General features: G+C 35.9%; 1 protein-coding gene across 2 annotated transcripts in view; it reads left to right on the plus strand.

The window, feature by feature from the left end:
- Nucleotides 1-7919: 7919 nt before the first annotated feature.
- The window catches only part of LOC135733622 (rho GTPase-activating protein 6), a 38650-nt gene continuing 21969 nt past the window's right edge, over nt 7920-24600 (plus strand). Inside the window, exon 1 of one of the 2 annotated variants that reach the window (XR_010526986.2) lies at nt 7920-8900. Coding sequence is in view for 1 of the 2 variants with exons in the window: in XM_065252392.2 (XP_065108464.1) it covers nt 8487-8900 (414 nt within the window). In the remaining variant the exon portion in view is untranslated. The remainder of the gene's footprint in view (nt 8901-24600) is intronic. The other variant, XM_065252392.2, reaches the window with a different exon arrangement.

Below are 24600 nucleotides of genomic sequence, written 5' to 3' on the forward strand. Positions count from 1 at the left end.
GCTAGGGAATTGTGTGTTTCAGGTGGTCGCTATGGCATCAGTTCCTAGTGTTCTGGGTGATTGCTATAACATTAGTTTCTAGGGTGTTTAGGGTGGTCGCTAGGGAATTGTGTGTTTCAGGTGGTTGCTATGGCATCAGTTCCTAGTGTTCTGGGTGGTTGCTATAGCATTAGTTTCTAGGGTGTTTAGGGTGGTCGCTAGGGAATTGTGTGTTTCAGGTGGTTGCTATGGCATCAGTTTCTAGTGTTCTGGGTGGTTGCTATAGCATTAGTTTCTAGGGTGTTTAGGGTGGTCGCTAGGGAATTGTGTGTTTCAGGTGGTTGCTATGGCATCAGTTCCTAGTGTTCTGGGTGGTTGCTATAGCATTAGTTTCTAGGGTGTTTAGGGTGGTCGCTAGGGAATTGTGTGTTTCAGGTGGTCGCTATGGCATCAGTTTCTAGTGTTCTGGGTGATTGCTATAACATTAGTTTTTAGGATGCTTAGGGTGGTTGCTAGGGCACTGGTTTCCAGTGTTTTTAGGGTGCTCACTAAGGCATTGGTTTCTAGGGTGTTTAGGGTGGTTGCTAGGGTACTGGTCTCTATTGTTTAGGGAGGTTATAGGGTATTTGTTTCTATAGATTTACAAACATTCTGTGGCAGTAACTGTAATAATCACATGAAATTTTTGTACAAACTAGAAGCTCTAGAGCAGACGGTCTGATCCACACACAGATCTAATCTCACAATCACTAAATCAGTATGAGATTACATGAAGAGACAGAAAAATTGTGTCAACATCTCTTCCTAAATGCCTGAACAGCCTACCTGCAGCAGACTGACTTCAAAAATTTAAAAACTATTCTGGTTTACCACAGATAACAGCTGCTTCACATGGTTATCACACCACATTATTATTTTGAGTTTGTAGAAACTAATGAATAAATAAAATCTATTTGGTTCATAATTTTTCAAAAACATCCACACAGTATACTGTAGTTTCAGTATACAGGTTGCATCACCCACAAACCACTGGTTAGCCATCCCAACCACAGTTAACATTTACCTAAGATTTTCCAATGACACAACATCTGATGCGAAACAGATGATGAAGCAGTAAAAGTGAAATATTATGACATCACATTCATGTTGCAGTGATCAGCTGTTATTATAATCTGACAGACATGAACGCTTCTCCTTACAAAGAAACAACAGGAACAACAGCTGTCCTCATCACTTGTTGCTATGGTTTCAAATCCGTCAGTCACCATCACGTTACTGTGGTAAATCTGTGGCGACCTCTGAGCGACGCAGCTGTTTCCTACCAGATGTGCGGCGCTTTAGATTTACACGAGCACTTCACAAGCTCCTGTGCTTAACTTCTCTGGCTGTAGTGAGAAATGAGAGGATCCTATTACTGATATTGATTATTTCTCTAATGTCCACACATTTCTCTCATTGGCCGCCAGCAGCAGCAGCACACAGAGAGTATTGGGTTCAGAGGATCCAGCAATTATGTGAAATGTGGGAGAGAAAATCAATATGCTCACAGAACGCTTTTAGCGTCATGAAATGCAAAGATCACGTGTGTGCGAATGTAAAATCTCTTCCTGCACTTCGGAAATCACAGGACACTGCAGCCCAAACACACATTAGAAATTAACTAGATTGATGTCAGTGTTTTTTTTTTTATCATAAATCCTTTTTCTAATACAGCATAAATGCTTAAAGTTAAAAGTAAACTATAAAACTTTTCTTGTTAACAGACAGTGATGACCTACATTTTGATTGGCTGGGATTTTTTAAATGCACTCTCAGAAATAATGGTACAAAAGCTGTCACTGGGACACAGTACCCTTTAAAAGCTCCTAAAATCTAACATTTATTTACAGAACTGCATGCATTTGGTACTAACATGTACCTTTAAGGTACTGGTTTGGTACATAGGTGCAGGGGAGTCATGCACCAATATTTTTTAAGGGTGCACAGCTCACAGAAATTTGTGCATAAGCAGACATTGAAAGAAACATTAAAGAGGTTTCAAAGTCTATTTCTTGGCACTCCATTTCCAACAGTCTGAGCCCTCCTGCCTTCATGTGAAAACCACCAAAATAAATGTGTTGTTGACTAACTTTTATGTTTAATATCAATTAATAAAGTATATAAACAATAAAAAAAGACATAAACAGCAGTCATGTGTTGATTTTAATGCTCAGTGCTGCAAAAGCAATAATGCTACAATCTACACTTTGTTTTTTTTTTCAATTTTTATTTTAATTACAAATATTAAAAACTTTAAAAATATGTTTTATTATGTGTATTTATTATATGTTTTATTTAAAATATGTTTTATATATGTACGCATTTTTCACTAAATTTAACCTTATGCTGATGACGTCTGCAGCTCCTGCTGCCTGAATAAACCAACATACAGTATGTAATACGATCAAAACCCTGTGAAAATCTCTGAAAAGTGATTAGGATGCAACACAGAACTGATAATATTGTGCATATTAAACAGATAAAAGGACAAATAACGCTTCTTTGATTTTGAGGTTGGATGCAACATTTTCTTCTGAGTGCTTACAAATAAAACTGCAGTTTTTAATTCTGCTGAGTCAAGCCTGATGGCTAATTTGTATGAATTCGTATGCAGTTAATCATGCAAAAACTTATGATTATCATAAAAAAAATAATGAAACCTCACTCCTAACTCTGTCCCTACAACGTCACAGAGGTCAAGGCAAATCATACTGTAAATAAATGTATGAATGTGGTTGTATGAATACTGTATATGAATTAGTCACCTAATTAAAAAAATACATACGAATTGCCATGAGTGTCCAAACAAAGGCCAGACAAGGCAAAATTTTAACTGTCAATAAAAATGTATTAGATGTCCAACCAAAGCCCAAAGATACATAAAGTTAGATTTCAGTTCATGCTGCTGTTGCACCATGCAATAACATTTTGAGAAATAAGTCTTTATTTAACAAAACAAGGTACAATTCTTCACAATATGAACCTGTAGCTCAACTGATAGAGCAATGCATTAGCAGCATAAAGGTTTGCATGTTCGATTTCCAGGAACACACATACTGGTAAAAAATGTTTATCTTCATAGCACTGTAAATGCTTAAATTAATAAAACAAATGAATAACTCCTTTAAATTCTCCCTATATTTCTCACCCTGATTGAGTTTGATGGGTTTTGTCAGTACTGTATGTGTGGTTAAAATGCAGTTTTAGATTTGCACATTTACTGGCGTCTCTCCTGTCACAGCGGTGAGTTTGTGTGGGTGCGAATCACAGCCCTCACATCTCACACCTTAAACCTGCCAAAGAAATCAAAGCCTGATGCATCTTCTGTAAGCCTGTTATCAGTGAAACACACTGAAGTTACTGTCAATTTCATCATTTCCTCAAAACTTAATCATGTTATTGTTGAAATGAGAGAGAAATTATTTACCCCAAAAAACAAAGATTTACTTAAACTTTTGTAAGTCTGCTCTCATTCCCACAAATGCAAATGCTCTTTATTAGTGGCTGTTCATAGTGTCCTCACAAGCTTTAAATAAAGACCACAAAAAATAATGTAGATCAATAATTACATCATACATTTCATCATTCACTATTCAGCCTTTTCTTTCTGGACCACACAGAAACCATGCCACGTCAATCTGCATCTCATATGGGCTCCACAGAAAAACAACAGCATACAGGTTAGAAACAATATAAAAATTAGACCATCAGTTTTCTGACCTATTTATGGGTGGTTCTTCAACTACAGGCACTTTTGGCCTTGTGAACCTGAGGGGAAAAAAAGTGTTCAAATCAAAATGGTCAAAGTCTAACAGTTAAATATAACTAGTCTAGTTTAATGATCCATAAGAGAATGCACTAACATCATAAGACAAATTGGTGTTTTTTGACATATTTTCCAATCCGCACTGAACAAATGTCATTTCCATCACATGTAAATATTTGATTTTTATTTAATAATATTATGATATAAATAATTTCTTAACAGTGTAAGACCACTTTCACGCATAGTTTTGCTAGTTAATACCTATATTGCAATTACCATAGATTTGTGGATTAAGTAAATTAATTGTCATGAGGCCCAAACACAAAGCTTGCATCCAACACAACCTGAAATATAATATTGGATTGGTTAGATACATTTCAGAAAAATAATTACTTGTGTTATTACATTAATTGGACCATTATCCCATAAACTATGCAGAAGTTTTTATTTAGTGATTAGAATTTTGTAAATATTTTTAAAAAGGTATGATGTGGTGGAAATGACTGGGTGTTGTGGAATCTAAAAAATTGATGAAAAGGCATTTAAAAAAATATATATATTTGAATAAATACATTAGCTTTGTACATTTTAATAAATAATATATATATGTAGACACACAATCCATGAATTGCACCTTTTAAGCTTAAATGTAATTTCCACCTCACCTTTGTCATTTCCACCCAAGAAGGTAATGTGTTGGAAATGACGGTGGTGGAAATGACAATCCAGCAGTATTTTGTAAAAAAAATCCAAGCTAGTACTACAGATTAGCTATGAATTAAAAGCTAGCATTGCATTCGTGCAAAATTCATCTATTTATGTTAAAAAATCTATTAATTTACAAACTCAATTGATGTAACGCCATGTTTGGAAATGACATACAATAAAAATATTTTCATTTCAAGCAATATTTACCTTGAATTTTCTTCTTCAAGTTGGTGAAGAAATTCAAAATCTCCTCCATGTCAGACATGTGCTGTGATGTCATAGTTCATCTCCATAGAAACAACCCAAACAATCTTTCAAAAAAACTGTTTTAAAGGGACATTACAGCGTTGTGGTGGAAATGACGGCAATACTGTGGGACAACTATATTTTGAATATAAAATCACATTAAAAGTTGTCTGACCTTAAATACCCCAATTATGTTTTAATTATTTTACTGATACTTTATTCAGTCATATTAAAAAAAAAATAGATAAATCATTTTTTTACACTTATTTTTCATTATTGAAGATCAGAAGTCTGGGTGTGGGACAAGCACAAAACAGCAATATTTGCATCTATAATGATGTTTAAAAAGGTGAAAAAATCTTCATAGACTACTTGTAAAAAGTTCCTAAAGTACTTACATTGTAAAGTTAACTATGAAAGTGTAAATTTTTCAAAATGTAATGTTTTTTATAAAATATGATCAAAGGACATAAAAGTGCCCATAGTCTAAGAATTGCCCTTATATAATATGGTAAAACTAGCACAGGAAACTGACAACCAAACCTTTTTAGCCTGCATGTTAAAGCAGAAGTAATTGCATACTGACATGAGGATCTGCTGTGGTTTACATCACATTATGTTTGCTTAAATGAATTTGAAACTACAGTAGGTGGCAGTTTATATTTGGTGATCTGGTATATTAGGATATTTCCTTGTAAAATAAATATTGAGTAAAACAGCTTTGGATGAAGTTTTTTCCAATCCTGAGTCATTATAATGATTTCACAGAGCAACGAAATCTTGAATTTTAGCTTGACCTTATGGAAAATAAAATGCTGAAATGAAAAATACTGTCTAACAGCGCCTCTCTGTGGTTAATAACAAAACTGCACCACTGCAATTCTGTCGTCCTTATCAAAGACCAAACCACACACAGCACATCACAGTATATACTCACTGTAGATAAACCTACATTTACTAAAGTCTGAGTTTATTTTCTTTAACCCTTATATTATATTCCAGGTCAATTTGACTTAATTCTTCAAATGTTGTGACTTTTTCTCCTTTGTGGCCATGAGCATGCAAAGTTAGTATACACTGATTTGTTCAGAAGTGTACGCAAATAATTTTCTAAAGATTTTGGTGTTCACATTTTTTTGTTCCAGAGCAACTGTACAGTCCCAAATTAAATATCTGTTTTTAGTGTTTGTTGCTATATTGGTGTTTTACAATCCTGAAATGGGGTAAAAATGCTCTTTTCAGTACTGAAAAAGACTTTTACAGACACAGATGGTAAAAGTGAGCTATCATTTCTATTTTCAATGTATATGAAATTCTAAAGTTATCATTTTTCCAGACAGTTTATCACTTTTCTCATTTGTGGCCATGAACATGCATGCAAAGTTAGGATATAGATGTGTTTTGAAGTGCGTTTTTTTTTAACACAAGTAATGTTTTTTTTTTTTTACAATTTTTATTTTCACGGCTCAATTTGACCCATGTTTTTTTTGTTGCAAGGCAACTGGATAAACACAAATTAACACACTTCCTCAAACACAGTAAAGTAAAAGTGAACTATCATTTCTATTTTCAGGTATGTGAAACACAATGTAAAGCAGATTAATTCAGACCCACAGAAAATGATTGTATAGGTAAAGCTAGTTGTGCCCCACAAAAACAAGCACCATTTGTTTAAAAAGCAAGAAGTCAGAAAGCACATGCTTGAAGTGTGCACATTATGTAAACAGTGATTTCTTAAATTTGTACAATTAGCCTCAAGTTCAAAAGATAAGCCTGTTAAGGAAAGAAAAGCTTCATTTAAATTTACAGCAAAATTACATTGTTTATTTAGAATGTTTTAAACATATGTATGTTACAAAAAAAGAAAAAGAAACCATGTTGAATAAAAATGTAAAATCAACATTTGTTAAAACAAACATGTTAAAAATTGTGGTTAAATGCATTTCTAAAAATCATAATTTTTAATATTATGTGTTTGTAATGTGTGACAAATAGGCTACTGATACAAAAATTTCACTTTCAAGTTCATTTTATTTTTTAAATGAAGTCCTTAATGTTTTCTGTCAGTCACAGATATTAATGTTTATTGACAATCTACTGCTACACAACGGCAGACAAATTTTAACTTTAAGTAGCAGTTATTATGCAATCGATCCGTCATTTGAGCAAGACTTTAGATGATGTTCAGATGATAAATGAACTGAAAATATGAGTGTGTTTGATGACAGCCTCGATTTCTTCATCTCTATGTCACATTTTAATAATGTCAGCCTAATGTTATTGTGCTAACATAAGTATTTATTTAAGATGAGACCCATATGTCTGACTCCATACAGTAGATCTACATCTGTCTGAGAATGAGGATTGTATAGTGTTCAAACTTCTTTTACAAACTTTCTTGAGCTTTCATGCTTTGTCTTTTTCAAGATTTGTCTCAATGAATATTCAGTCTTCTGATTTAGTTTTGATTGTAAGATTTGAATCATATTTCTTGTACATTTCTTTATCTTGATTTTTGCAGACCTTGTGAATTGCTCTTGGTTACACCCTCATATGTTTACATTCAAAGAGCTCATTGGAGATCTTTATCCTGTGCCAAAATTAGATAATAACCCTTCATCAGGAAGCTTTGGGGTATCATGTAAACTGTGGAAGAATATGTTACAGATGTAAGTAAAAGTGTCTCTTTGGTGAGGTTTAACAAACTTTACTATGACCAGGAGGTATTTAATCATTACTTTCAATTCCCAAAGTCACGTCCATCCAGGGTGATATCTTATCTGAGTCTTTGTGGAGGAAAATTATGATGACGGCCACATTAACAGTCACAGAGTGATTTCAAATTCAAACCCAAAACAACAACAAAAAAACTGCTTTCATTTGCGAAATATATGAACATGTCAATCATTCAATATACCAGATAGAGGCCTACCAAAATACCAAATATGCCGTCATGATCGAAAGCAAACATTTGGGTGTGTAATTGAAGAACATGTTCAAACCTATTGTGCTGAGTAAAGATCATTTTAATATGACAAGAATGACATGTTTCCAGATTATTGATTGATGGGTTGGGCAAAATTATGAAATTCAGAACTGGCACCCTGTCAGTTTAGAAATTGCAATATGAATTGAATTGGCCACGAACAAAATGAAAGGAAAATGTATTTATTTATGCCATTTAAACAAAACAATCACAACTGCAAGGGAAGTTTTACATCAAAACAGATTATGTAACTCTCTTTTAGGTCATTTTTCTTCTACGCTGTTTATTATGTAGAGGTAAATAGCATTGGTTATAAGAGTAGTTCATCTGTTTAAAAGGTTTTTAAAGAGTTGGGACGTCAAAATAATTTAGGTTACTCTGGACGATTACGCCTGAACATTCTGTATAGGAACCTCCTTAAAAGTAAGCTTGACTCCCTCTGAAGTTCAATGGGTTTGCTAACACCCAGAGTTACGTGTGTTATTGTGTTGAGACACACATTTCAGTTGCTGCGGGGCGGAGGATGGAGATGCGCAGCGCCGCGCACAGAGGGCAGGCGCGTTCACAGATGTAGCGGAGAGAAACTTCACAGACACGCGCAGTTTGGCACAACTAATGGAAACCTTTACAGACGAGATGGATGAGAAAACACAACTTGTTTCATTTCCGTTTGTAATAAATGTCGCTCGGATGTAGTTGCGACCGTCGCGTTTCTTCTCATGGGTTTGTTGTGCGCACCGGGCTTCGCGTTATAGCGCAGTGATGTCCGCACAAGGACTGTTGAACAGCGTCTTCTCGTGCTCGCCATCGGCCTCGAAAACACTCGCAAAGAAGAAGTTGCGTCAAACGCACAGTCTGGATTCAGCGCTGATGCGAAGCTGCGGCGCGCCTGGAGATCACCAGAGGTCCTGCTGGAGCACCAGCTCGACAGGTGGATTTCAAACCTCATCCGAAAGCCCGAAACCAACCCCGCGCGTCTCATCGTCCAGTTTATCCACGTCTTCAGACGCGTCGTCCTCCACCAATATCCACAATGACTGCAAAAGCAGCAAGCGCAACGCGTCAAAGGACGCGTCGCTCAACATCTCCGGATCCAGCAGCATCTTTTCACCCAGAAAGTGGCTTCAGAGAAAACTGCCACAGTCGGAAATTTCTTCCCACAGTAATAAAAGTGAGGTAAGGCTACAAAAATGCGACGGGTTTAAACTGGAACTGCTGTTGTTGACATGTGTGCAGTCTGTGTGTTGTGATCTATGGACGTGTTGAAGTTGAAGATTTTTTACAAACGTTATGTCATCATTCCAATTATCTGGAAAGTTAACAATTTAAGGGATTCTGAAACGTTCAAAACTTTAAAGTTTTTATTCACTGGAAGTGTCATGTTTAAGTCAGTGTTTATGTTTAATATCCAATCCAAATACAGAACTTACCCCAGAGGTATAATAACTGAAGATATTAAACAAACAGTTAGGTTTAGGTACTGATCCTGATTTCTATGAATATCCTCAAGCCATTGTACCTGACATTCAATAGCAAATGACAATAATTCAACGTGCAGCCTTAGGGACAAAGATGCAATGCTTTAAATATTGCCAAATATAACCGTGGAAATCACCCAAACCCAGTATCATGTCCAGTTGATCTCTGTTGACAAAATCGTAAGCTGAAGTAAATGAATGTGGTTGCTTGTAAACATGACTTTTTAAGGAGAAGAAGAGTGCAGTGACTTCTGAACGTTTCATAGCGCAGGCCAACAGGGCTGCAACACATCCTCATCCCATGGCGTCAATATTTGACGCCACTTGACCATGCGTCAATATGTTACGCGGAGGGTATACCCTTCGCGTCATTTTTTGACGAACTGGGGACTTCAATACTATTAGGTACGCGAAATTAAACAGTTGTCGCCTGACATTGGGGTTAGGGATAGGTTTGGGTAGGGATGTCATTATGTAAATCTAACCCTAAACCGACGCGAAAATGGTAAGAAAATGGCTTGCAAATTTAAAGGTGCCAAAGAATGCATTGTAATAATCTGTTAAATTGTTATCTACATGGAAGATTTGTGGCTTTATTAAGTGCAAAAATGATCCAGAGTCAGTTTTACATGTCCATTTATAACCCTAAGGCCTATTATTATCTTATTTGAAAGGTTCGTGAATAATAATGTTGAGCTCTGCTCTGATTGGCTGTTTCTCAGAGCAGCTCCTTCAGTAGCTCTGTGTGTATGTAAACAGATCTTATGTTTGAGTTTGTATCAGATTTTGAGGAATAATCAATTGTTTGGAGATTGTTAATGAATGTTTCTGAGTGGTAACTTTGTGTTTTTTTCAGTATAGACCTGCAAAACATAACTGTAACGTCACTAGTAGAACTTCAGCCTAAACGCTAGCATATAGCATTAACTAGCATATAGCATTAACTAGCATATAGTGCTAACTCAGCAGTCACAACTTTGTTTTTAGCATTGTTATGACATTTTAATTAATTTAATGTTGAGGCGTAAATCTCGACTGTAACGTCACAGTTGGTGTTATGTTGAGATCGGTCTGTTTTCCAGCGGTCTTTTGCATTCACGAGGTTTACATAAGGAGGAGGAAACAATCGTGCTTGAGGCTCATGATATGTCATTACCATGTACACAACTCTTATTATTCATCTATGCCTTAGTAAATACAGTTTTACATTTTAATGCACCTTTAATAAACTATACCCTTTAAATATCTGTTTTTGTGTGGGTTAAGTTGGTCTACAGTACCTGGAGAGATTCATTCATTAGCATTTCTTTTCATCTCAATAGCAGCTTTTGAAACCTCAGCTAGTCTGCTTTAACTTAGTGGCATCAGATCTCGCTTTATTCAAGCCTGTGTCCCAAATGATTGACTTAAAACCTGACCTTTAAACTTAAAAAATTAGAGATGTGCAATTATTGTTGTTGGAGCTTTTAAGAGATACTGTAGGTCAAAACTGAATGGTAAATTGTGAGGTTTTGTTTATTTGTAAAGTGCATATTCATATGTTCAATGGAGCTCTGCAGTCTTCAGGTTTAAGTGAAGAACAGGAATCTGATTTAATGTTTTAATCCCTGTGAGCAACACAGAGACGACCGAAGTGAGGAAAACTCTTTAGGATGCTGAGATATTTGAGAGGAACTCATCCTCCTCTGGCAACACATTCAAGTCCATATGAGAGTAATAATATATATCTCTGTGATGTGTATAGAAGAGAAGGGGAAAGTTTTGTGATGGTGACAGATTATTGTTTCACTCATGACAGGAAATACCAAGCTGTTGTAGATGTTTCATGTGTGTTTATTTATTTGATATATGGTGACATCCCCCCATATAATAATAAAACAAAACCATACATGTCATTTTAAGAAACAAATGTCATGCTTTTAACCTTGAGAAACACCAAATGTGTTTATTTGTGCTCCTCTTGAAAGGGGCGGTCTGTTGGTTTGAGTCACCTGACCTCTCTGGAATCTGTAGTTTATGTTGCTGATCTTTGGTGTCAACAAACCAAACTGATATAAAGTCACCTGAAGGTATTTAATATACTACTCTACCCTTTAAATATTGTCAGTATATCTGTCTGTCTTAAGGAGTAATGCTGTTACTTCTGTTTGGTCAGTGAATCATTCAGACAGCACTAATGTGATGGGATTCAGACTGGATTTCCATCGTCTTTTACCTTTGTTTTACTGTCTGTAGCGTTGTTGTTAAAGAAAGCAGAATTCTTGGCATCATTTATAGTAGATGCGTAAGTCATTACTATAGTAACCAATGTAGATCTACCAGATATAGATGGCACAGTCTGAACAAACAGATCATGATCACGTTGTATGAACATTGTGTACTGAAGATGTTGTTCAGGCCTTTATGACTACACGTGGCATCTTTCCATTATCATTATTTTAGGAGCTTCTTATGCTTTTAATGTTTTACCAGGCGTGACGGGTCATTAACTCACACAAAAATATGTGCATGTACTGTATTTGTGTTGGGTTTAACTGTAGTTTTTTGTATTATAAAGAGAAGTCTTATATGTTTGGATTGCCCGAGCCGATCCTTTTTATGCTGTTCAAGTTAAAAACTTAACAGTGTTTAGATCTTGAAGAAAAGTGCTTTAAAGTTTCATTAAGCTTTTATTGGGTTGCTTTTTAAACAAGTGAAGTACATAAACATTGTCTGAGCATTTATATACATGTATGTGTGGTTACAGCAGTTTCAAAACATTCAAAATATGAGGACAATTAAAGTCTCAATATACAGATGACACAAAACAGATAGTTCGGTCTGAATTCTGATTGGATGAGCCAATGTCAGATGTGTAGCTCCAAAGTGACTTACAGAGCAAGTATGCAGTATGTTACGTTTTTATTACTATATGAATGTGTTTGCTGGGAATCGGACCCAACCGACCCATGACCTTTATCCTGCAAACACTTTGAGCTATATGAACACACATTCATTCTGATTTGTCAGGTGCAATTAAAGCAAATATTTTTTGTTTTATCTTATTTGTAAATTAAAATTTAATCTGTAAGCTACATAAAGTCATGTGTTTATCTGGGCACTTTTGCATAAAAACCCTTAAGTTAAGAAAAACCTATAAGGTTAAGGGTATCATTGTTTGCAAAACCCCCTAAAGTTTACATAGCCTTACAAAAATTAACCATGGTTTTACTACAGTTAAAACCAAAAAACAATACCAGTATCGGAAATGCGGCCAACACCACAAAAAATTCTGGCATCGGAATCGTGAGTATTTGAACCCATGTACCGATCCGATACCATTTTCAGAATAAACCTAGCAATGCCCGTTATAGGTAATGCTAAAGCTACCGCTGCAAAGTGAAACTCATTTCTTCTTTGCTGCTCTTAATGCAAACACCAGGAAGTTACCACACGCGTTACGCAACACTGTTTAATTAGAGCGGTGAAGAAATGAAAGCACGCAGCCTTATGTCCGCTGTTTGTTAGTATTTCAGACAAATAAAACATCGACATGTCTCATATGCCATGCTGCATTTTTGATGGGTTGCACAAGTATTAATAACTATAAAACAAGTGACTTATTATAGCATTTGAAGATGCTTCACCCCGAAAAACACGAAGGTTACACTCAAGTCTCTTATTTCACTACATTGTGGCTACACTAAGGGTTTTTATGGAGCTTTATTTTGCTTTTACATAAAAAAAACCTGAAATGCCTTTTGTTTAACAAAATAGTTTCTGGACTTTTAAGTTTTAATGCAATTATTTAGTTTCTTATTTGTTGCACTGTTTTATACAGTTCTATACTACAACTAAAATACCCTTTCCGTTTACATTGTTAGGTTTGTGGCTCTTTTTCACTTAGGAAAAATAAATATTACTGTCAAATATCTTTCAGATATTAAAACGCTCTAGTTCACTTTATGTATTTGTTCATGTTTTATACAGGAATATGTCTGAAGCACACCATAAAACAGTTATATCCATTCATACAGGGCTAGTAGTACGTACAGCTGTATATTATCAGAAATTAAAATGGTCACTAGTGACAATCAAATTATTGATATCAAGAATTAACATTTTAACTAGTAACAATTGAATTCTTGATATAAACAATTAACATTGTTACTAGTGTAAATGTAATTCTTGATATCAAGAATTAAAATTTTGACTAGTGAAAATTGAATTGTTGATATCAAGAACGCAACGAATAAAAGTAAAAACGGCTAGCCATACCATTGGTTTAATTTGATATTCACATTCAGACGCGCCCAAGCCTGGATGCATTCCCATAGTGTCACTACGGTGACGCAGCGCAAGTTTCCTCGAAAGGGAACCATGGTTACTGTAATAAAACCATTGTTTTGCTAAGAGTAATCAATACACCAAGAGACATGTTTACTACAGTTTTACCACAAAGAACACGGTTAAGGCTGTCAATAAGTATTTACTCTTAAATGCTTAAGTTTTGTTATGCATCGCTAGAAAGTCTTAAAATATATAGGAAGATGTCCTTCAACTAGTCAGTCAATGCAAAGTGTTTCAAGTTAAAATCACTTTGAGTTGTATGCATGCGATACTTTTTCGTGTATTGTAGATGACGTCTTCAAAGTACACAAATCCATCATCTGTTGAGTTGTTTACTCTGTGAGATTTTGTAACTTTAGCAAGCGCTTCTTCATTGGTGTGTTTTGACAGAGACTATTGTAAAATGCTGAGTACTTAGGTGAGCGTGGTGGTTAAAAAGTTGCAATGCTTTTAAAGAAATCCCTACCCTTAGGAATTTTGTTCCCCCTCAGGGAATCCCTCACTTAAGGATTTCATGCAACCTGGTCCTGGTCTTTTTCATTGTGCCAATCTTCTACACTTACCTGTAGTGAAATGACTTTAATGCAGCTTTTCTCATGGCTCATTAGTTTAATAACTCTAACTGAGTAATGGTATGAAGAAGGTTGTTTTCCTGTAGTTGACTCTGTTAAAAGGAGCCGTATGAGAGCTTAGTAAAGTCCTTGACTGAAGTGACATCTGGTTTACATGAAGTTTGCTTCAGCTTCTCTTTCTCACAGCAGAGCGCCATGACCTGATTTTTGGCAACGCTAACCGTGCAAATAGTTTTTCCCACTGGAGACTGTCAGCAGAGTACAACAGCACTTTAAGATCTTCAGCGAGATCTCTCATGTTTTCTACGTTATCTGAGCAGTTTAGCACTAATAAAAGAAAAATAATCCCTGTGAAACCTTTAGGTTTACTTTCCTATCACACATTCCTGCTCTTAATGTGCACCATTCATCAGTGCATGGGACAACCAAACTATTTGATGTTTTATGAGAATGTCTTTCGGGCTGATGTCATCGTTTCCTCTCTCAAACGGTTGGACTCCTAAACGTCACGCACATTTTACACCAGATAGTCATAAAGTCCCACCCAGCTTTCTCATTAAAAATCCAGTTTCACTCAAAAATGCGTCACAATCAGTAAGAGAAAATCCAGGCATTGATTCGAGATAATAAAGCGCTGATAGAGGAAAATCTCTCATTGTTGGTTTGCAGTGACTTGTTTATAAGATCTGACTCACCTCAGGGTGATTTCATTGTTTTTGGTTTAACATATCAACACATGCCGGTGAGTTACTCAATGTTTTAGGTGAGATGGTTTGTTAGATAAATCTGTTTGCCTAAAGCAGGAAAAGTTGCGACATGAATCTCCGACCCTCCGAGTTGTGTGTGTGTGATTTTCTTTCTTTTCATCAGATCAAACATAAAGCATAAGTTATGAACCGTATATCAATTTCATCTTGTATACTGTACTGTACGTGATCACAGGTGAGGGATTAGAGACGGAGATCACAGGATGAGATGAGCGGGAATGTTAATGAATAACTTTCCTGATGTGTCATCATACATAGAGCTTTGATTGTATACAGTGCGCTGTGTAACACATACGGAGGAATGACAGCTCTCCTCTCCAGCAGTGCGGAGACGTTCAGGACCCCAGATGAGCTGTTGAAGTTTTGTTTGCTTTCAGATTTGCTGGCCTGTTATTTTTTTGCCCTCGAGCGTTTGGAGTAAATCTTTCCATGTGTGCCAAAGACATTCTGGACTCTCGGCTTTCATTGTAGTCTCTGTGCTGGAATTCTGAATTCATTTAGTCGACTTCAAATATATCAGATGTCCACAGTAGGCTTTGATCATGACATGACATCTGTTTGATGATGTTTTGGTGAATGAAGATACCTATGACAATTGGTTGGAGAAATTATGCATTCAAACCACAATACTAAAGGATACGGACATTGGTTGATGTCTGAATGCAACACTGATATAATCCAGGGGACAAAAAATAAGAACGTTCTTAAGATAAATTATAAGAAGTTCCTAAGTGCAATTCTTGAACATTTCTTAAGAAGTATTTACTTAAGAACATCTTCAATATTTGTCTTAAGAATAAAAGACAAGCTTTGAAAAAAAAAAAAATCTCCCCTGCTCATGAGGTTATATTGTTCATGAATCTTTTTACCACCTTGCAATCATTAATGCGATATATACTACATAAATGAGTGATGTGTTAAGACTATAAGATGTTATTCGCTGTTGTAACAGAGGCCAGCTATGGAGGCAGTGCGCCGGGTGAGTCCTTAACTCTTTCCCCGCCAGCATTTTTCATGATTGAAACAAAACTTTAATGCCTCCCAGAAAATGCTCTTCTTTAAATATATAAACATACAATATATTAAATAAACGAACAGACGCTCTGCTTTCAGACAAAAAAAAAACAAAATTTTGAGCAAAAAGCTGAGATAATTGCATTTTTGTAAAGGACTTTTGTAAGAGATCAGATTCAGAGCGATGAACAAAACATACACAGACATACAGCTGTTTGCCCTAGGGCGATACTTCCGGGTTTTATAAGTTGTGGTACCTGGTGGATACTAGCGGTATTGCGGATTGACGAGATAACTCTTCAATGGCGGGGAAAGAGTTAATCTCCCAATCGGTCCATCGTGCATGCTGGTGCTTTTACTCTACGTGCCGCGGCTTTGTTTCCCACGTACATGCGTCTTTCGGAGCACTCAACTCACATGATGGACCGATTGCCGGTTTGATTCCCGCTCAGGGCGTCTTTCTGCTGTTAGTAATTTCACAATGAATATATAATGGAGAAAGTCAAATGTTAGCTAATATTATCACTAATGTGTGTTTTGTGACATTAGTAAGCCATTAAACTTTATTATTATACGAGTATGAAATTCCTCGTTAAACTAATCTTTGTGAAGTAAACATTTTAAATTGCCATTTCTGACTACACAATACATGTCACATTTAAAATCAAATTAACTTAAAACATGTGACATTTTGAGATTAAAGACTATTTTGAGGTTATCTTAACTTTAAGATGTTTTTAAGACAAAAATTTAAATTCTTCTAAAGTTTTTTCTTAATAACAACATAAGCTTTTTTGAGAATACAAAATATTCTTAACTTTTTTCTTAAAGGTACAGTAAGTAGGATTTACCCCATCTAGTGGTGAAATTGTATTTTGCAATCAAAGAATAGGGCACTGTAGGGCCTCGCCTTTCCAAATGCGTGTTGCAACTACGGTAGCCGTTATGTAATTGCTGATCTCCTTGTCTGTTTCAGCTGGTTCATGTGTTCTGAATGAAAACGCGTTGTGGAAACGTGTTGGTAGGCAAGTGCTTTTTGTCCCTCTCTGCTATTATAGTTTATCAATATGGCGAAATGACATGAAAGCCTCCTTGGACTTACCAGTTCAATGTAAGTGAAGAGAAGAAATTCTAAGCTTACAAAGAAAAGTCAGATCACTGACAGAGGTCATTTGACACCAACAAGGACATATGTAAGGGATAATGTAGAGGCAGCCGGTAGTTATCGGGAAATAAGCCCCGACAGTGTGATCAGGACCCGACGCGAAGCTTATTACACGGCTACTTGTCACATAAGAAAAAAAACTGGACATGAATATGAATTTGAAACATTTTATTGGCATATTTGTTTTAAATTAACATTTTTATCCTTCCGCGAAACTTTGCACAGATGCATAAAATGATCGTAATACCTTATTAAGATCCTCTGCTTCATACTTGTCTGTCTCCATTTTTTTCTCTTTTAGCCAGTCTTTGAGAAGTTTTAATGCCCATTCTGTATTTTTTTGTGTGTTGGCTTCGTAGCTGTCATGCTCTATTTTGTCAAGTTCAGTCTCAGTAAGCTCTCTGTGTCTTGTCGTGGTTGTCCAGTGTTTGTCACAAGATGGCGCCAAACAAACAGTTATCTTTATTGGCGCGGAGCGATCTTACTCGTAAAAGTAGTACCGGCTATGCGTTATTATTTTGGAGCGGTTATTATTCGAAAAGAACGAACCTGCAAATGTCTCAACTGACCAATCAGAATCAAGCATTCCAGAGAGCCGTGTAATAAATATGAATAAAGACATGATTAATAAAACACTTAAAAAATACTTACAGTCCCTTTAAGCTTGAATTTAAGAAAAAAAAAATGCAGTTAAAAAGAATTTTCCGCCCCCAGCTCTGTTTCTTTATCAATGATATAAAGCTGCTCAATGAAATAGTTTGAAGACAGATATCATTGTTGAAAATGACACAGAAGTAAAGTATCAATGTGATTTTAGCTCATATGAGGGGTTAGTAATGTGAACAAACACCCTAAATAGTAAACTTTGGTTGTAATTTGACTTTCTCTGACAGAGCAGAATTTCATATTGATGTGAAGGTGTTCCTTCTGGAAATGTCCTTATAATCACTCTGAGCATCTGCATAGCAGCACATATGAAGTAATCTGGTGCAGACATTTTCCTCAGCTAAGCATCATTGTTTACAGGATTAACAGTGCTGTACAGGCAACAACGACAGAACATTTCCCACACAGTTTGCATCTGAAGGGCAGTTGGTGAAAGAGTTAAGAGAAATTCATGAGAATTATAGCGGCTTCTACACCTTTGTCCTTCGTGCTTCCTTCTGTGATACTGGGAAAAGGGTGTGTGCTGTTTGATTCAGTTATTAGGATGTTGAAACCAGCCAGAATGCGGTACTTCCCATTTCATTGTGCAACTCAAGTGTTTGACACCGGGCACAAGATGAAGTGATATTTAAAACTCTTACATCATCAAGTGAAGTTGTTCTTGAACTCGTTGTACTTATGCATCTTGTGTGTGTGTTCTTTGGTTGAAGATCGTCTAAACCGTGCACAGGGTTAGTCAAAATACAAAAGTGAAGAATTGGTTACATTTCTATTTATACATTGGCATTTAAATCAAATTCATGAATGTGAATGAGAGGAAACAACAACACAACAATCAGACAAACACAGAGATCCATCTTCCGACTAATCTGATTTATGTTATTTGGTGACTTTACACAGGATGCGATAAAATCAGAGGGGGGGGGGGGGGGCTTTATATTTTTATGTATGAAAATAAATAATGAACCACAGGCTTATATTGATTATTCAGGGTGTTAAGCTATTTTCTGTACCTGTTGCAATAAAAAATGTATAGAAATGTAACCAGTCATACTCGCTCTGGTCCTTCATGACAGTCGGACGCTCTAACAAGGAGACTAAAGGCCATGAGCATAAACGTTTGTCGCACTATTTGGGTTTGGGGAATGAGGTTTACTTTTACAGTACACCTAACTAGCTGGCCTTCTTTACAGAAACTTAATAAAACAATTACAGAACCTGAACTGTACATGCCAGAATGCCTTTCTTCTTTTTTCTTTTAGCCAAACATAGCAAAACACTCATTTATAATCAGAATATTTAAAAGAAAAAAAAATGCAATGCACAACGTACTCTCAATATAACAATAAATAGGCTATATACTTTATGCCTACTTATGACAAGATGTTAGACTAAGAAAATAGTCTGTTTGATGATAAACTTTTAACTTTTTTTGCTTTCCTGTGCATCCTGGGAGTTCCCTTGATTTGGTTAATTTCATTCTGTTTAATGTTGTTTTCATCTTTAGTCCATACACCGAAAAATTATTTGTGTTCCTGGGCCAAAAAAACAGTCATAAGTAACACAGGTATATTTGTAGCAATAGCCAACAATACATTTTATGGGTCATGATTATCGATTTTTTTATGCCAAAAATCATTAGGATATTAAGTGCAATGTTCCATGAAGATATTTTGTGAATGAATGTCCTATCGTAAATATATCATTTTTTAATTATTATTAATATGTGTTGCTAAGGACTTAATATTTAGATTTTTTGCACCCTTACATTCCAGATTTTCAAACAGTTATATCTCGGCCAAATATTGTTCTATCCTTACTAACTAGAAAGTTTATTTATTCAGCTTTCAGATGATGTATACATCTTAATTTAAAAAAGTTGACCCTTATGACTAGACCACTGTTTTGTGGTCCAGGTTGTGTGCCATGTAACACACACTCACTGTGAAGTGTGTAGGGTACAGTCAACTCTATGTAGGGTCCCTGTAAATCAGATGAATATGTGAAACCATCTGCTTTCCATTTCACAGCTGTTCAGTACAGTAAGATTTCAGGAGGAAAACCAGAAAACATTCACAAGTCTTGAAAGCAGATGATTGATATTAGAGAAAGATATTAGAGAGTTACTGATCAAAGATGCCATGAAATAAAAAACAAAAAAAATAACTAAACACATGAGAAGACTACAGCAGATGTCTCCATTTAAAGCTCATTGCTGTTTAAAAGGCTGTTTACACAAGATGTGTTTTCGTCGATCGGATCACAAGTGGATGACTGTAAAGACAGGTGTAAATGGTGTTCAAAACGCCTTTCGTCTATTTTCTACCACATTCAGAGGTAGTAGAAAACCCATTCGATTGGATTGCTTTTGTAGTACTGTATAAACACACATGTGGTTGAATGTGTTCAAACAGCCACACAAACTGCCTTCTCTCGCCTATTTATCAAATATGAGGTACTGAGCACAATGTTTTACGTCTTTTCTGACTCCTAGCGTGAACACATGGTGTACAGCGCTATCTTTAGGCTTTCATTGATAAACTAAAGCGACCTATCTCCGCGTCTTTCATTACTTTCATTTTGGGAGTGTGTGGTGCAATCTTATGTCGAGAAAGCTCTTACTTATTCATGTACAAAACTCTGTGCAACATGTTTACTTACAACACAAGCAGGACAGAAGCGGTTGAAAGTGGACAAAAGAGACGGATTTAAATACCAGGTGTAAACAGAAAGTGTCTCTCTCGTCTACTTGTGATCCGATCAATGAAAACATATCGTAATACCAAGTGTAAACAGCCCCTATGAGAAGCATGTGGTTATTTGTATTTTTGTGATTCCCATGGGAATTAACTCCCACGATGTAATAACCGAAGCGTGGAGTGAATCAGTGCTGTTTGTTTTTGTTTTTCTTTGTCTACAGAAATAAAGAATTGCTCAAGAAACACTTTAAACTCTTACAGTAGATTTAATCAGTAAGAGAGAAGCTAAACTCATCCAAACACAACCAGCCGAACGTCTATTTAATATATTATTATATCAAGATCCAGCCCATTCTCATGAAGTGCGTATAAATAGACTGCTGTGTGAAGAGTCGTGCAAGACATAGCCAAATTCCCATTTTGTGTGCATATGATACGCCAGTCCTTCCCATTCATTTAATACGCCGCATTATGTATTGATATTTCTTTTTTACTGTTTTAGTTTTAGCATTGTCGCTTGGGTTTGAGACTAGAACAACTTTTTGTTACATAAAAGACACGCAAACCCCGATTCTAACCCTAACTCCAAGCGACCATGGTTTAAAAATTGACAAAACATGAAGAAACCTATATATTAAATATCATCCTGAAGCAAATCCCAAATCTAACCCCAACCCAAGAGACAATGGCTTAAAAAATTCCAGTGTACCGTGCGAGGGACCCTACATTATTTGACAGAAAACTTCATTAATATACAACAACTCAAAAAATAAAAGCTAAACATTTCACATATCTTTGGAAAGCTGGAATTCTTCTGATTCGAATAATGTAAACCGTTTTGAGATACAATTAACACAGCAGGTACAATTTGTGTCCTTTTTAGGCATTTTTTTAGCCTTTTTTTGGGAATTTTAAGGGGTTAAAAAACAGAAAAAAAAGAAAAAACAATACAATACGACATAAAAAGATGCGGCATATTAAGGGAAGGACTGACATATTATATGCATGCAAAATTGGAATTTGATGTATGTATTGCATGACTTTTTTAAACTGTATGCTATTTATACGCACTTTATGAGAATGGATTGCAAGATTGCAGTTACATACAACTTTTTGTTTGGATAGACACTGAAATTTACAATAGGAATATATTAACTCTTTATATGCAAACTACAGGGGCGTAAATGTCTACAAATCCTCTGAGTGCTAATGTTGACTGCATTCAATGTGATGACAATAAATATGTTTATACACGTATTTATTTATTATTAATTCCCAGAGGATTTGCAAACATTTCTTGCTCTCAGAAGTTACAAAATAAAATAGTTGTATAGCTGTGTATCAGAGACTGTTTTTATGTGATATTGCACCTAACCTACCCCAGTCCCTAACCTCAATGTCACCTCTTAGCAGTCTTTAATCTATGAAAAACTACCATTTAGTATGTTTTTTTAGCTTTTCAGTTTATGGGGACACTTCCTGTGTCCCCGTAAACCATGGTTATAGCATAGTTAACATGCCACATGTCATTATACACTATTCATGTCCCCGTAAACCACATATACCAACCCACACACACATGATGTTTATTTCATGATTCTCAAGCATCTCTTGATAAACAGCTGTTGAAATGAATCTGTTGTTCACCTCTTTATGTTAATGACTCGAGCTGTAATTTATGATAATTGATGCAACTACAGATCACCAAACTCAAGCATCGCACTTCAAATCTTTTCATTTAAAATTCAAACACGTTTACATCACAAGCTTCTTCAGTTCATTGAGTGTAAAGATTGTTCCTCAACCCTGTTTAGACGTCTCGCTGTTCGTGAAGTCTGGCCAGCTCAAAACTACACCGTAAACTCAAAAAGAAAACAGGAACTTGTGTGTAGAGATACAGTAAATATTTTTAGCATCATGCATGAACCTCAGGGGAACACAAACATGCAAACACACTGTGCATTTAATAGATGTTATTTTGCATCCGGCTGATGTGTTTTGTAGATGTCAGTGTTATGTAAGCAGATGCGTTGTGGTATATGGATGGACTGAGTGTTGATCTGCTCCAGATGTGATAGAAATGTTTGATCGATGATCTTATGGTGCGTTTGGATTTTTTATTCGAGTTGCCGGGTTGAAGTGAGATTGATTTGAGCAGAACGGAATTAAAGGAGATCCTAATGGAGAGAATAAGTGGATGTTTCTCAGTTCTGCAGGACCGAAAGACAAAACACTGGAAACAGAGACATTAATTTACCATGAAAGGAGCTCAGATGTTTCTTTTTATTTCAAATACATTTAAGAACCAGACATGTCAATTCTGTCATTATTTACTCCTGTAAAGCGATCCGAACCTGACGGCCGTGATCACTGTGAATTTTCGTTTCATGAAAAAATTGTCTTATCGTGCGTTCAAACCAGACGCGAATAAATCGCTCTATTCCCGCGTATTTGGACGCTTGAATATTTTGAGTAAATTTGCTTCATTAGCGCGTGAAATTCAGACGTGACTCTGCTCAACTTGACGGCTTTAGGTAGCTTGTAGTCTCAGTAAGTATATTTATATAGCTTTAGTTTCTTAAATATACAGAAAATGTTTCATAAAACAAGACATGAGGGTGAGAAACAAATGACGGAGAATTCCGAATGAACTCTGAATCTGTAATGATGGAAAAGTCCTGTCAGTCGCTTAAGAGCTATTCCAGTGTGATGGATCATGTGACATTTCTAAAAGCTGCACTTATAACTATGGAAAATAATTAAAACAAATGTTTGAAACTTATACAGAGACCTCACACTGCTGTTTAAGCCACCAAATATAGACATCTGAGATATAAGCATAGTTAAAAACATTTGTTTCATGGTAAGGTTGACGTTTGTATGGGATTGCTCTTGACTCGATTGATGAAATGAGCACTAAAGTCTATTGTAGAACTGGAGAGTTTCCACACTAACGCCGGATCAAAGGAGAGATAATCTGGTCAAGGCAGATTTATGGGTTGGTTAGTCAAAGGTCATGAGTATAAACCAGCACAGTCTGTTTCCTTCTTTATTTCTTTACTGTGTCTGTATATCACCAGACTTTAGTTCAAACACCTGAATGATTTCTTTGAGGCCTAAAGGAAAATTACAGACAGGTGTGTTGAGGTGGGGTTAAAACCCTTGAGATATAAATATGACCCGTTTATATGTAATCTATATTTATATATACAGAGCAACCCATTCTCATTAAATGCGAATAAATAGCACGCAGTGGAAAAAGTCGTGCAATATAAATTATTTTTTTCTGTTTTTTAAACCATTGTCACTTGGGTTTGTGGTTACATTTGAGATTTGCTTTAGGATGTCATTTAATATATAGGTTTCTCCATGTTTTGTCTATTTTTAAACCATGGTCGATTGGAGTTGGGGTGAGAATTGGGGTTTGGGTTAGGATGTCATTTTATGTAACAAAAACTTGCTCTTACCCCCCAAAAAAAGAGAAAACCAATACATAAAACGACACGAAAATATGCGCCGTAGTAAACGAACCGGAAGGACTGGGGTATCTTATGCACGCAAAATTGGGATTTGGCATATGCTTTGCACCACTTTTCACACTGCGTGCTATTTATACGCATTTCATGGGTTAATAAGGGAGATGTAAATGTTTAAACAGAATGATGGCTGATATTATTATTTTGTCTACTGGGAAATATGTAAATATCATCTGTAGCTCCTTAAGGGCCGTGCTAAATATTATAGATATTATGTTTGTGATGACAGGCACTTAAAGGTCATTCAGTGTATTACAGCTCTCATTGGGCCTGAGGGAAAAGACACCCAGTCATAAATATTTTGTCACAGCCCCTGTGAATTTTAGCAACGGCTCTGCCACATACACATAACATCTGTGAAGCACGTGCCAAAAGATCTTTTATCATACAGCTTTAAAGAAACTCAGTGCAGTCTTGCTAAAGATTTTTATTTGGTCAGTAACGAAATTTTTGTCAAAATTACCTAACGCTCGCATCGAGTCCAGTGTTTAATTTCAAAAGCATAAAATCTGTCAGTCTGACACAGCTGGTGAAATTTACTTCAGTATTCATTCCAAGAAATCCCTAAAAGGAGAAGAAGCATGGAAACATCAGTGCCTGCCGGAGTCTGGGTCTGATTTCACAATTCACAGGGGGAGGAATGAGGAGGC

The sequence above is a fragment of the Paramisgurnus dabryanus genome, chromosome 15 (assembly GCF_030506205.2).
Source record: "Paramisgurnus dabryanus chromosome 15, PD_genome_1.1, whole genome shotgun sequence".
NCBI lineage: Eukaryota > Metazoa > Chordata > Actinopteri > Cypriniformes > Cobitidae > Paramisgurnus > Paramisgurnus dabryanus.